General features: G+C 46.2%; 1 protein-coding gene across 4 annotated transcripts in view; it reads right to left on the reverse strand.

Annotated features, from left to right (window-relative positions):
• Positions 1-13,218, reverse strand: part of LOC117394038 (cyclin-dependent kinase-like 5) — a 53,412-nt gene that overhangs the window by 2,320 nt on the left and 37,874 nt on the right. For 3 of the 4 annotated variants that reach the window (XM_055221446.1, XM_055221447.1, XM_055221445.1), the window contains 2 exons: positions 12,559-12,681; positions 3,818-3,970 (listed from right to left, as the gene is read on the reverse strand). In XM_055221446.1, the coding sequence (XP_055077421.1) occupies positions 3,818-3,970; positions 12,559-12,681 (276 nt within the window). The remainder of the gene's footprint in view (positions 1-3,817; positions 3,971-12,558; positions 12,682-13,218) is intronic. The other variant, XM_055221448.1, reaches the window with a different exon arrangement.

Genomic DNA, 13,218 nt, shown 5'->3' on the forward strand with positions numbered 1-13,218 from the left:
TGTAGACAACGGTATGTTGTGTTTGTGGCTGAATGTGGTTTTATGACTATAAGAATGGAGTCGTATGCGACTGTATGTAAGAATGATTTTAGAGTATAAATAATAACCTCCCCTCCCCGAATCGCCACCTTAACGTGGTGGAGGGGTTTGAGCACCCGAATGATCCTGGGAGCTATGTTGTCGAGGGCTTCATGCCCCTGGTAGGGTCACCCATGGCAAACAGGTCCTGGGAGACGGGTCTGACTAAGAGCGGTTCAGAAGCCCCCCATGAAGAGACAAACAACAAGGCAAGCTACGTTGCCCGGACTGGCGTTACTGGGACCCCACCCTGGAGCCAGGCCTGGGGTGGGTGCTCGGCAGCGAGCACCTGGTGGCCGGGCCCAGCCCGAAGGAACGATGTGGGGCCGTCCTCCCATGGACTCACCACCTGCGAGAGGAGCCATGAGGGGTGGGTGTGGAGAGATCTGGGCAGCAGTCGAAGGCGGGGACCTCGACGTCCGGATCTCCGGACATGGAGACTAGCTCTGGGGACATGGAATGTCACCTCGCTGGGGGGGAAGGAGCCTGAGCTTGTGCGGGAGGTTGAGCGTTACTGGCTAGATATAGTTGGCCTCACCTCCACACACAGCTTGGGCTCTGGAATCCAACTTCTTGAGAGGGGTTGGACTCTCCATTTCTCTGGCGTTGCCCGTGGGAAGCGGCGGCGAGCTGGTGTGGGCTTGCCCATTGCCCCACAGCTCAGCTGCTGCGTGTTGGGGTTCACTCCGGTGAACGAGAGGGTCACGTCCCTGCGCCTTCGGGTCGGGGACAGGTCTCTCACTGTTGTGTCGGCCTACGGGCCAAGCAGCAGTGCGGAGTACCTGGCCTTCTTGGAGTCCCTGGGAGGGGTACTAGACAGTGCACCAACCGGGGACTCCATTGTTCTCCTGGGGGACTTCAACGCCCATGTGGGTAACGACAGTGACACTTGGAGGGGCGTGATTGGGAGGAACAGCCTCCCTGATCTGAACCCGAGAGGTGTTTTGTTATTGGACTTCTGTGCTAGTCACAGTTTGTCCATAACGAACACCATGTTCGAGCACAAGGGTGTCCATCGGTGCACGTGGCACCAGGACACTCTAGGTCGGAGGTCGATGATCAACTTTGTTGTCGTGTCATCTGACCTCCGACCGCGTGTCTTGGACACTCGGGTGAAGAGAGGGGCTGAGCTGTCAACTGATCACCACCTGGTGGTGAGTTGGATCCGCTGGCGGAGGAGGAAGCCGGACAGACCTGGCAGGCCCAAGCGCATTGTGAGGGTCTGCTGGGAACGTCTGGCGCAGCCCTCTGTCAGGGGGGTCTTCAACTCCCACCTCCGGGAGAGCTTCTCCCTGATCCCAGGGGAGGTTGGAGACATGGACTCCGAGTGGGCCATGTTCTCCACCTCTATTGTCGATGCGGCTGCTCGTAGCTGTGGTCGTAAGGTCTGTGGTGCTTGTCGCGGCGGCAATCCACGAACCTGGTGGTGGACACCGGAAGTAAGGGATGCCGTCAAGCTGAAGAAGGAGTCCTATCGAGCCTTGTTGGCTCGTGGGACTCCTGAGGCAGCTGATGAATACCGGCGGGCCAAGCGTGCCGCGGCTCGGGCAGTCACAGAGGCAAAAACTCGGGGTTGGGAAGAGTTCGGGGAGGCCATGGAGGAGGACTATCGGACGGCCTCAAAGAGATTCTGGCAAACTGTCCGACGCCTCAGGAGGGGGAAGCAGTGCTTCATCAACACTGTTCACAGTGCGGGTGGAGAGCTGCTGACCTCGACTGGGGATGTTGTCGGGCGGTGGAAGGAATACTTTGAGGATCTCCTCAATCCCACTGTCACATCTTCCGAGGAGGAAACAGAAACTGGGGACCCAGAGGCGGACTCGTCCATCACCCTGGCTGAAGTCACTGAGGTGGTTAGCAAGCTCCTCGGTGGCAAGGCTCCGGGGGTGGACGAGATCCGTCCTGAGTACCTCAAGTCTCTGGATGTTGTGGGACTGTCTTGGCTGACACGTCTCTGCAACATCGCGTGGCGGTCGGGGACAGTACCTGTGGAATGGCAGACCGGGGTGGTGGTCCCTCTGTATAAGAAGGGGAGGGTGTGTTCCAATTACAGGGGAATCACACTCCTCAGCCTTCCCGGTAAGGTCTACTCCAGGGTACTGGAGAGGAGAAGCCGACCGATAGTCGAACCTCGGATTCAGGAGGAGCAGTGTGGTTTTCGGCCTGGTCGTGGAACACTGGACCAGCTCTATACTCTCCATCGGGTCCTCGAGGGCTCATGGGAGTATGCCCAACCAGTCCACATGTGTTTTGTGGATCTGGAGAAGGCATTCGACCGTGTCCCTCGTGGTGTCCTTTGGGAGGTGCTCTGGGAGTATGGGGTCCGGGGCTCTTTGCTAAGAGGCTGTCCGGTCCCTGCATGACCGGAGCAGGAGCTGTGTTCGCATTGCCGGCAGTAAGTCAGACCTGTTCCCGGTGCATGTTGGACTCCGCCAGGGCTGCCCTTTGTCACCGGTTCTGTTCATTATATTTATGGACAGAATTTCTAGGCGCAGCCAGGGGCCGAAGGGGGTGTGGTTTGGGAACAACAGGATTTCATCTCTGCTGTTTGCAGATGATGTTGTCCTGATGGCTTCTTCGAGCCAGGACCTGCAACAGGCACTGGGGCGGTTTGCAGCCAAGTGTGAAGCGGCTGGGATGAGAATCAGCTCCTCCAAATCCGAGGCCATGGTTCTCAACCGGAAAAAGGTGGTTTGCTCTCTCCAGGTGGGTGGTGAGTCTCTGCCCCAAGTGGAGGAGTTCAAGTATCTCGGGGTCTTGTTCACAAGTGAGGGAAGGATGGAGCGGGAGATTGACAGGCGGATCGGTGCAGCGTCTGCAGTGATGCGGTCGCTGTATCGGTCCGTTGTGGTGAAGAAGGAGCTGAGCCCAAAGGCGAAGCTCTCGATTTACCGGTCAATCTACGTTCCTACCCTCACCTATGGTCATGAGCTCTGGGTAATGACCGAAAGGACAAGGTCGCGGATACAAGCGGCTGAAATGGGCTTCCTCTGCAGAGTGGCCGGGCGCACCCTTAGGGATAGGGTGAGGAGCTCGGTCACATGGGAGGAGCTCAGAGTAGAGCCGCTGCTCCTACACGTTGAGAGGAACCAGTTGAGGTGGCTCGGGCATCTGCTCAGGATGCCTCCTGGACGCCTCCCTAGGGAGGTGTTCTGGGCATGTCCCACCGGGAGGAGGCCCCGGGGAAGACCCAGGACACGCTGGAGGGACTATGTCTCTCGGCTGGCCTGGGAACGCCTTGGGGTCCCACCGGAGGAGCTGGAGGACGTGTCCGGGGTGAGGGAAGTCTGGGAGTCCCTGCTTAGACTGCTGCCCCCGCGACCCGGCCCCGGATAAGCGGAAGAAAATGGATGGATGGATGGATGAAATAATAACCTTGTTTTTATTCTATTGTATTTTATTTCCTACAGGTTGACATTTTACACCTGTCCCGGGACTACGGATGAAAAATAGCCCTCGGGCTAATTCTGGCATATTTACATGCAAATGTTTATTAATGTGCATTGTCCCTGAAATAAATAAATAAATAAATAAAATAAGTAACTGTAGCTCAATATAACTAATACAACATACTCAAGGTAAACAACTTTTAGGCTGACACAATAAGAAAGTAAGACAGATGCTCAAATACCCAATTTGAAAAAACAAGTAACTTTGAGTGTTTTTGCCATTGTATATGTAGCCACCATTAACTTAAAGTGCAAATATGAACACAACATGTCTTTTTAAAAGTTCATACCGGAGAGTGTGAGTCGGACAGTTTCTCTGGTGGCCAGTCCTTGTCCCGCTCTCGTTCCTGGTCACGCTCGCGGCTCTTATCTCGGGATCTGTGGCGCCCGCTCTGATGTCCCGATCTGGACGACTTCTGAAGGACACTATCCTCGTTGGGCGCCTGTCCCAAATGTACACAATTATTTTCTATTCAAATACATTCTCAGACTTAAGCTCAGTTGAAATCCACACATTGTAATGGACAACACGAATGTGCTTAAAACAGTGTTAAATGTCTCATCATGATTTAAGCACATTTGTGGGTGTGTTGCTTTTGTGAAGCAACACACCCACACGGTGTGAAGCTGCTGTTACAATATACAACTGCAATGTGTAATCTTGTGCTGTCATTATTAAACACGACATGCATCTATTTCAATAAATGCATTTTGATCTGAGGAGAAAGATTTGAGGCCATTCTCTTATTGTGATGTGCATCTAGCCTGCTTCTCTCTGACTAACCAGACTGTGTTTGTGCTGCAGTAACCCCTTGCGACATCTGAACAAACTTCCATGTAAAAATAGAAACACAGATTTCCAACAGCGTTTGTCTGCATTGAGATGGCTAAATATTTTACTATATAGACACTTTTACAAATATATCAATCAATTTTCATTATTGTCTTAACACAATGTGGTATAATTATTGCAAAAGAGAACAGATAAAGATTATTGGCGCATGTGCTTGGGATTTGAGAGACAGGGGTTTATCGTAGATTTTATTGAGATCAGAAATAGGTTTACATAAACAGAATCCTTTGAAATACATCCTGATTGGGATTCAATAAGTTAACAATTTACTTCTACTAAAGTGTAACTTAACCCGCATCGTGTTTTTAGCATAATGCTAACTGCTTGCTAGCCACGTCAGAGTTTTATTTGTGCTTGGATTTTCACCGGTGACCCATTTCTCTACGACTCAGATCTGAATAACCGCAGCAGGCCCAGAAACTGGGGTGCAGCAGGCCATTCTTGTGTTAACTCTTCGTTTTGCATATGTTTTCATTACTTACTATTGAGGACAAGGCAGCTTTGTGGTTTGGACAAGAGTTATTCTCTAATACCTCTTACAACCTCATTTGTAAATGTAGATGTAATTTTTTGTAAGTAAATTTCGCATTTGTGAATCCGTTTTCTGCTAACCAGTTAAGCTTTAGTGACAATTGTGGTGCCTATTGACCTCAAGTTACTGTGTACAGCATTTAATAAGCACTGTATCATTAATGCATACTTTATTACTGTTTTATTCACTGCTTTGTTATTGCATAGGTATAGCCTATGTGGCATATTTTTTTTTATTATTTCCTATCTACAGCTATATGTCAGCATGTATTGTATATGATATCATATTTGGGTTTTCACCTTATAATGTAACCTATGTACGTTTTTTCCACACTGTTGTCATCTCTACCAGTTAAATTCTCCATATGGAGTCAGTTAAATATGGATATATAGGAACCACAGCATGCAAGAAGCAGAGACAAAGTTAAAGATGGCCAAACTGGTTTCCTCAGATGTGGAGGGCAAGGCACCAGAGTCTCCATCAACTCCTATGAGTTTCCTTGAGCTTGCTCCTCCATCATCGACGCCAAAGACTAACCCACCAGTTTCTACCCAAACTACTGTCAGTGTCCATTAGCCAGTTGCTGTGCCTACCACTTCCACAGCATATGCAGCTGTGCCAACTCCAGCACTGAGACAGCTAGCGTCTGTGCCATCCAACACCTTTGTCTCTCCAAGCCTTCCTCAAGTTACCCATCCATCACAGTATGTTCCTCCTCTCGCCTCTATACCATGTGCTAACATACCGACAACAATGGCTCACTCCAGCTTCCAAATTGCTCCACCACCAGCTGCAGTTATAGCTGAAGCTATACAGTCTAATGTAGTACCTCTGGTGACTCCTGCCCTGTCTGTATCTACATTTGGCCAGTCTTCACCAATGCCTGCACTGCAGTCACTGTTGTCCCTTGCTCTACCAGTTGTCACATTTCCCTAGCTATACCAGCCAGGTCCTCAACCCAGCGCTCTGCCACCATTAAGAACAGACCTACTGATTGTTTCAGCTTAAAGGATTTCCAGGCTTACACTACTGTACTTCAAACGTGGACGTGAGAGTGACTTTGCTTTACTTCAGATGGCACTCGACACCCTCAGTGGACAGTATCACGTTCTGCTTGGTCAGCTCAAGCATGCTAACGCAACTAGCGAAATTTACACGTACCACTACCAGCCATGCACCAGTGCATTGCAAGCTCTCCCGGCAGCTCATCCAATCTGTGCTGGATGCAATATTGAGTTTGGCAGGACAAAGGACAGGACTGCACCAGTTCTGCTGATGCTAAACGCCAAGCCACCAACATCTATCTTGGCTTAAGCTAAAGCAAAAGCCAATGCCAAGCCTAAGCTATACTGCCCTTGGTGTGACAATGTGGACAATTATCTGTAAATGAGATAATACAGTGGATTAAGGATGGTAAGCAATATTAGAGTTGTGGCTGTAATCATGCAGCAAACACCTGTACCTTAAACCTCCGATTGATTTGGACAGTACTTTGACTGTCCAAATCAATCGGAGCAGGTCATGTTGAAAGTAGTGATTGTCCTAGTCCACAGTGGTGCTCAAACCATGCAAGTCCATGTTCTGGATGATGGCTCAGAGAGGACCCCTCGTTCTCCCCCAGTGGTGCAACAGCAGGACCTCAAAGGTGACCCAAAGACTCTGGTCCTGAGAACAGGCCACCAAACTGTCCAACATCTTACTGGTTCATCCACGTGATTCGACATCCCTCCCTTAGAGAAACATTCTGAATGGTACCAGATTCGCAAAGCCTTTTCAGCTCAAGAGCTCAACCTTGCTGAAGTGCTACCTCTGACCTGGCCTACTCACTAAGGGCCAGAAGGTGGACTGATCGCCATCTGTACACTTCTTGGATGGACACAGCAGGGTCCTATGAGTCCTTTACAAAGCCTGCACAAGGAGCAACAGTGCCTACACCTTGCTTCAGCTAAGGACCAATGTCTTCAGCTTGTCCGCAATGAGGAGCACTTGTGGCACCTGGAGGGTCGGGGACAGGTCTCTGTTGTGTCGGCCTATGGGTCAAACAGCAGGGCAAAGTACCCGGCCTTCTTGGAGTCCCTGCGAGGTGTACTAGACAGTGCACCGGGGACTCTGTTGTTCTACTGGGGGACTTCCAATGCCAGTGACACCTGGAGAGGGTGATCGGGAAGAATGGCTTCCCTGATCTGAACCCGAGTGGTATTTTGTTATTGGATTTCTGTGCTAGTCACAGTTTGTCCATAACAAATACCATGTTCGAGCACAGTGCATCAGTGCACATTGCACCAGGAATGGTTGTGAGTTGGATCCGGTGGTGGAGGAGGAAGCCGGACAGACCGGGCAGACTCAAGCGTATCGTGAGGGTCTGTTGGGAAAGTCTTTTGGAGCCCTCTATCAGTAGGGTCTTCGACTCCGGGATAGCTTCGCCCACATCCTGGGGGAGGTTAGGAGCATGGAGTCTGATTGGGCTATGTTCTCCACCTCCATTGTCAATGCGGCTGCTCGTAGCTGTTGTTGTAAGGTCTCTGGTGCCATTGTCGCGGTGGCAATCATCGAACCCAGTGGTGGACACCAGAAGTAAGGGATGCCATCAGACTGAAGAATGAGTACTCTCGGGCCCTGTTGGCTTGTGGGACTCCTGAGACAGCTCAGGAGTCCCAAATTCTGGCAAACCGTGCGGGTGGTAAGCTGCTGACTTCAACTGGGGATGTTGTTGGACAGTTTAAAGACTACTTTGAGGATCTCCTCAATCCCACTGTCACATCAGGAGGATGCAGAGAATGAGGACTTGGAGGCGGACTCATCCATCACCCTGGCTGAAGTAACTGAGGTGGTTGGCAAGCTCCTTGGTGGCGATCTCTGGATGTTGTGGGACTGTCTAGACTGATACACCTCTGCCACATCGCATGGCAGTGGGGGAGAGTGCCTGTGCCTTGGGGTCTTGTTCACAAGTGAGAGAAGGATGGAGCGTGAGATGACAGGCGAATCGGTGCAGCATCTCCAGTGATGCGGTCGCTGTATCGGACTGTTGTAATAAAGAAGGAGTTGAGTCGAAAGGCAATGCTCTCGACTTACCAGTCAATCTATGCTCCTACCCTCACCTATGGTCATGAGCTTTGGGTAACAACCAAAAGGACAAGATCGCGGATACAAGCGGTCGAAATGAGTTTCCTCCTGTCTCTCAGCTAGCCTGGGAAGTGTGTAAGTGTGGAGAGGGTAAGTCTGGGTCTCCCTGCTGAAAATACTGCTCCCTTCACCTCCATTGTTGATGCGGCTGCTCGTAGCTGTGGTTGTAAGGTCTTTGGTGCCTGTTGCGGTGGAAGAAGTCCTATCACGCCCTGTTGACTTATGGGACTCCTGAGTCAGCTGACAGGTACTGTCAGGCCAAGCGTGCCACAGGTTGTGCAGTTGCAGAGGCAAAAACTCGGGGCTGGGGGGAGCTCGGGGAGGCCAAGTAGGAGGTCTGTTGGTAAGCCTGAAAGAAATTCTGGCAAACCGTGCAGGTGGAAAGCTGAAGAAAATAGATGGATGAACAATAGTAAAGAAAGGATAGAATTTAACTGTTCTGTTGTTGACTGGACAACCAGCTACTGCCACGGCTGACTCTTGGATATTCGCTCCTCGGTGCCCTAATCAGATTCCGGAAAACGAGAGGGCGCATGGAGCAGTGGCCTACATCCACACAACTGACAGGCATGGAACTATTCACACTGACTTTGTGATAGCTAAGTCCTGGGTAGCAAAAGAAATCTCGATTGCATGCTTGGAGCTAAGCGCATTTATGTGATGCTATTAATAGGCATTTTTAACTCTGCATATGATGCTTTGGATAATAATGGTAATCCTTCTGATCTTGATTATGTTGAATCTGAACCTCTGGCAGATAGCAATGAGATTTTCTCTTTAAGACCTTTCACTTACATGGAGGCCTTAATGCACTCTGCTCCATAGACCCAAAGTCCACAGGAGCTGATGAACTTGATCCAAAGCTGCCTCATATTTAATTCTACCTGTATTTCATTGTTTTAATTTATCAATTCAAATGGCACTTATTCCAAAATTATGGGAAACGGCACGTTTTGCCTTTACATAAAGGTGATACGACTAAAAATGTAAATAATTTCCAGAGAATATCTAAATTACTGGTACTTCGTCTTGCAAACGTTTTACAAAAGTTGGTTGCAAATCAAGTTACAACTGATTTAAATAAGTGTTTCATCCAGTCTTATAAGTCGGGTTTCAAAGAAGAGCATAGTACTGTCACTGCAACAACAAAAATTTTAAATTACATTTTCACAGCCCTTGATGACAAGATTGTGCAGCACTTGTGTGTAGGTTGATTTAAATAAAGTTTTTTTCCCCCTCTTGAAGCACCTGAAGCATATTGGTTATGACAACGGTTTCAAAACTACCTTTCAAACAGAACCCAGGCAGTAGTAGATCATGTTTTTTTTTTGGTTTGTTTTTTACTTTAAACAAAGGCGTGCACCAAGGCTCAATTTTGGGCCTGCTACTTTTTACTATATTTATTAATTCAATTGGTTAAAATTTTAGAGGAAACCTCATACATTTATATGCAGATGATGCTGTTTTGTATGCAAGTGCTCTCTCTGCTGCTACAAATCTTTATACACTAAATGGTACATTGATTGAAAGAGTCACCACCTATAAATATGTTGGGTTTTGGCTTGACAAAAACCTATCCTTTAAAATACATATTTTGGAATCATGCAACAGTTTAAAATCCAAATTATCATTTTATTATAGAATATATATGCAGACTCCGGCCTATACTTTGAAACCTTTAGATGCACTCTTTCACGGAGCCCTTCATTTCATAATAGATGATGAATTTACCATACACTCTATGAAAAAGTAGGCTGGCCATCACAGTCTGTCAGAAGAGAATAATGCTGTATTAAATTCATTTATAATAGACTGCTTGATCAACTGAATATCTCACTTGCTTGTTGAACTTTATACGGGAGCTTTTAATACAAGATTTCATGATTTGCTACGTCTAAAAACTGGCCACACTAGAACTGAAATGAGAAAGAAATGCCATGTAAGACTGAATACGTTGGTGCCACAAATGTACTTTAATAATCTGGTGATAAATATTAATAATCACACCTCCACCTGTTTTTAATGTTTTAAATGGACCTGTGTAGTTATTTATTTTGTTTGCAACAGGGTGCTCAGAGAGTCCGAGTACTCTCATTGGGCGTCATCATATCCTGTTTGTAACAGTAAACAGATTAACAAACCCTCCAGCTCCATTGCCGTTGGAACTAATTTCCACATCTAAGTGCAATGAGTTTGCAGTTTTCTTTAATGGCAAGGTTCATTAAATGCCATCAATTCCACAACGCAAATTAAAACACTGCAGCAACCTAGAACTGTCCAAGAGATCATCACCAGTCTAAGTTCATCTGCATCCTGTCTCAATGTGTTAGGCAGTAAGTCTGTTGCTCAACAGTTTGCTATCACCACTCGCTGGCATAGCTAACTTCACTTTAGTTGAATCTGGAACATTTCCAAGAGCTCTGAAAACTGCAGTTATTAAGTTTCTCCTAAAGAAGAGCAATCTTGATGCCACAGTACTTAACAATTAATGACCAATCTCAAATCTGTCCTTGAAAAAGTTGTTTACCAAAAGCTTACTAACTTTCTCCAAACGAACAACTCCTTTGATGTTTTCCAGTCAGGTTTTAGACACCACCACAGCACTGAGACTGCTCTTATCAAGGTGACAAATGACATCCGCCTGAACACTGATGCAGGCAAAATCTCAGTCTTGATCCTGTTAGATCTGAGTGCTGCTTTTGACACTGTCAATCATGGGATCATGGTACAGAGAATAGAGGACTGGGTAATCATCTCTGACACTGCACTACACTGGTTCAAGTCCTGTGTATAAGACAAGGAGTACTTTGTTGAAATTGGAAACTGTGTCCTAGATCACATGACTCTGACCTGTGGGGTACCCTGGGGTCAATCCTAGGACTCCTTTTGTACAAGCTCCACATGCTGCCGTTAGGTCTGTTAATATGTAGTAAAAATGTGTCCTACCACAACTATACAGATGACACTCAGATCTATGTCTCACTGGCAACAGGTGAATATGGACCAGTGGATTCACTCTGACACTGCATCCAATGTGTGGATGCAAAACAACTCTCTTAAACCTTCAAATCAGGCTAGAAATCTAGGGGTAATAATGGACTTGAATTTTAATAACCACATCAAATCAATAACATATACAGCATTTTATCTTCTTATAATATTGCAAAAATCAATCCAATATACTGTCTAAACCAGACTTGGAGAGACTTATCCTTGCTTTTGTGTCCTGTAAATTAGACTACTGTAAAGGACTCCTCACTGGCCTTTCCAAACGAGTGTTAAGACAGCTGCAGTACATCCAAAAAGCTGCTGCTGGGGTCCTGAGTCAAGCCAGGAAGTACTTCACACATGCGTCCTGTGCTCAGGTCTCTGCACTGGCTCCTGTGGCTCAAAGAGTAGACTTTAAAGTAACTCTGCTTGTGAACAAGTCTTTTCATGGACCAGCACCAAAGTACATCTCCCAAATGTTAGTGCCGTATGAACCATCTCACACTCTGAGGACTTCAGGGACAGGCCTCCTGCTGGTGCCAAGAGTCAGGACTAAACATGAGGAATCAGTGTTTCAGTTCCATGCTGTTAAAACCTGGAACAGTCTTCCTGAAGATGTGAGACAGACCTCTACTTTGACAATGTTTTAATTCAAACTTAAAACAGTTCTGTTTAACTGTGCATATGACTGAAAGTTTTTCTTCTACACTCTTCTCTTTTAATGTTAATTTCATGATCATTATTTATCTTTTGATTTGTTTGTATTGCAATTTTAATGTCTTTCTTATTCTGTAAAGCACTTTAAATTACTTTGTGTGCAAATTGTTCTATACAAATAAACTTGACTTGCCTTGCCTTGGGCTCTCCCTGTATAAATAAAGATAAATAAATGAAACGAATTGGGATGCATGCTGTAGTAGTAACCATGGAAAGACACAGCTTCTCTCACTCCTCCTCAGATCATAATTAAAAGACATGCTGTTAGCAGCGTGGTACCAATCACTGACAACTAGGGCTGCACAATATTAGCAATACACTGTATGTAATGAAGGGCAACAAAGGACAACTACAATGCGTTTGATACTTTATAAAAATAAATGAACAAAACTAAATTGAATGACTATAGATGTAACTGGTTTGTAGATAAACCAATTACATCACAACTACAACATACACAATTTTACATTAAAATTAGTTCATTATTGTAAACTGCAAAAGTAAATGACATGGAAAAGTACTTGTAATAGTATGGGTTTTATTAAAACACTTTGCATATACTGTACAGCCCTACTAACAGTGTTTTAATTTAATAAACTACATGTACCAACCAGATCCAAATATAATATTGCATGTATCTTCAACTACAAATGTTTGCACTTAGTCCTTCTTAAAGATGGATCTGGTCAGTGTGACCATGATTTACCAATGAGATATTTCAACATATAAAAATGTAAAAAGAATCATTTAAAATGGTTACTATTAAGCATGCAGTGTGGATACAGTTAGAACATAGAGAAGAGGTGCATAACATGTACCATGGGAGAGGACACTACAGGGAGAACTCTCACAGACGAACTACGCTTTATGTGATTCTTTGGGCTAAACAGAGGGAAAAGACTTTTCCTGAGGACGGGAGGTCTTCGATCTGGCGCTTCAATCTGTAATATAGAGGCACAGCACAGATGGGACAGGACAGTGGAGCACAACTATAACAACAGGAAAAAATGATCAGTCCAACAAGCTGCATCGAGGGAAAACACTTTTAAAAGAAGGGAATACAGATGTGGACAAGCAAGGAACAGTCAACAATGAAGCATAACATTACGACCACCCCTTTAATATTATGTCTTCAACAAATTCAGCTGGAGTAGTTCGTCTGTTACATAAGACCACATGGGCACTGGGACTCCTCTCGGTGGGTTCCCGGTATTCCTTCCTGTTTGATAGATAAGGACCACTGCAGACTGAGAACACCCCACAAGAATTGGCAGTGGCAAGTTTAGCTGGGAATGCTAATACTGGCATTGGGTATCAGGTCAGATCCAGAAATACAATTTGCATGATTGGGCATATGTTAAAAGACATTGGTCTGGAGGTTACACCAAATAATGTAATAAGACCATTGTTGCCCTTAGATCTCACAGTGCTGTTCTAGAGTTACTTGAAAAACAAACACATTTAAATCAGTTAGTGAT

The sequence above is a fragment of the Periophthalmus magnuspinnatus genome, chromosome 4 (assembly GCF_009829125.3).
Source record: "Periophthalmus magnuspinnatus isolate fPerMag1 chromosome 4, fPerMag1.2.pri, whole genome shotgun sequence".
NCBI classification, from domain to species: Eukaryota; Metazoa; Chordata; class Actinopteri; order Gobiiformes; family Gobiidae; genus Periophthalmus; species Periophthalmus magnuspinnatus.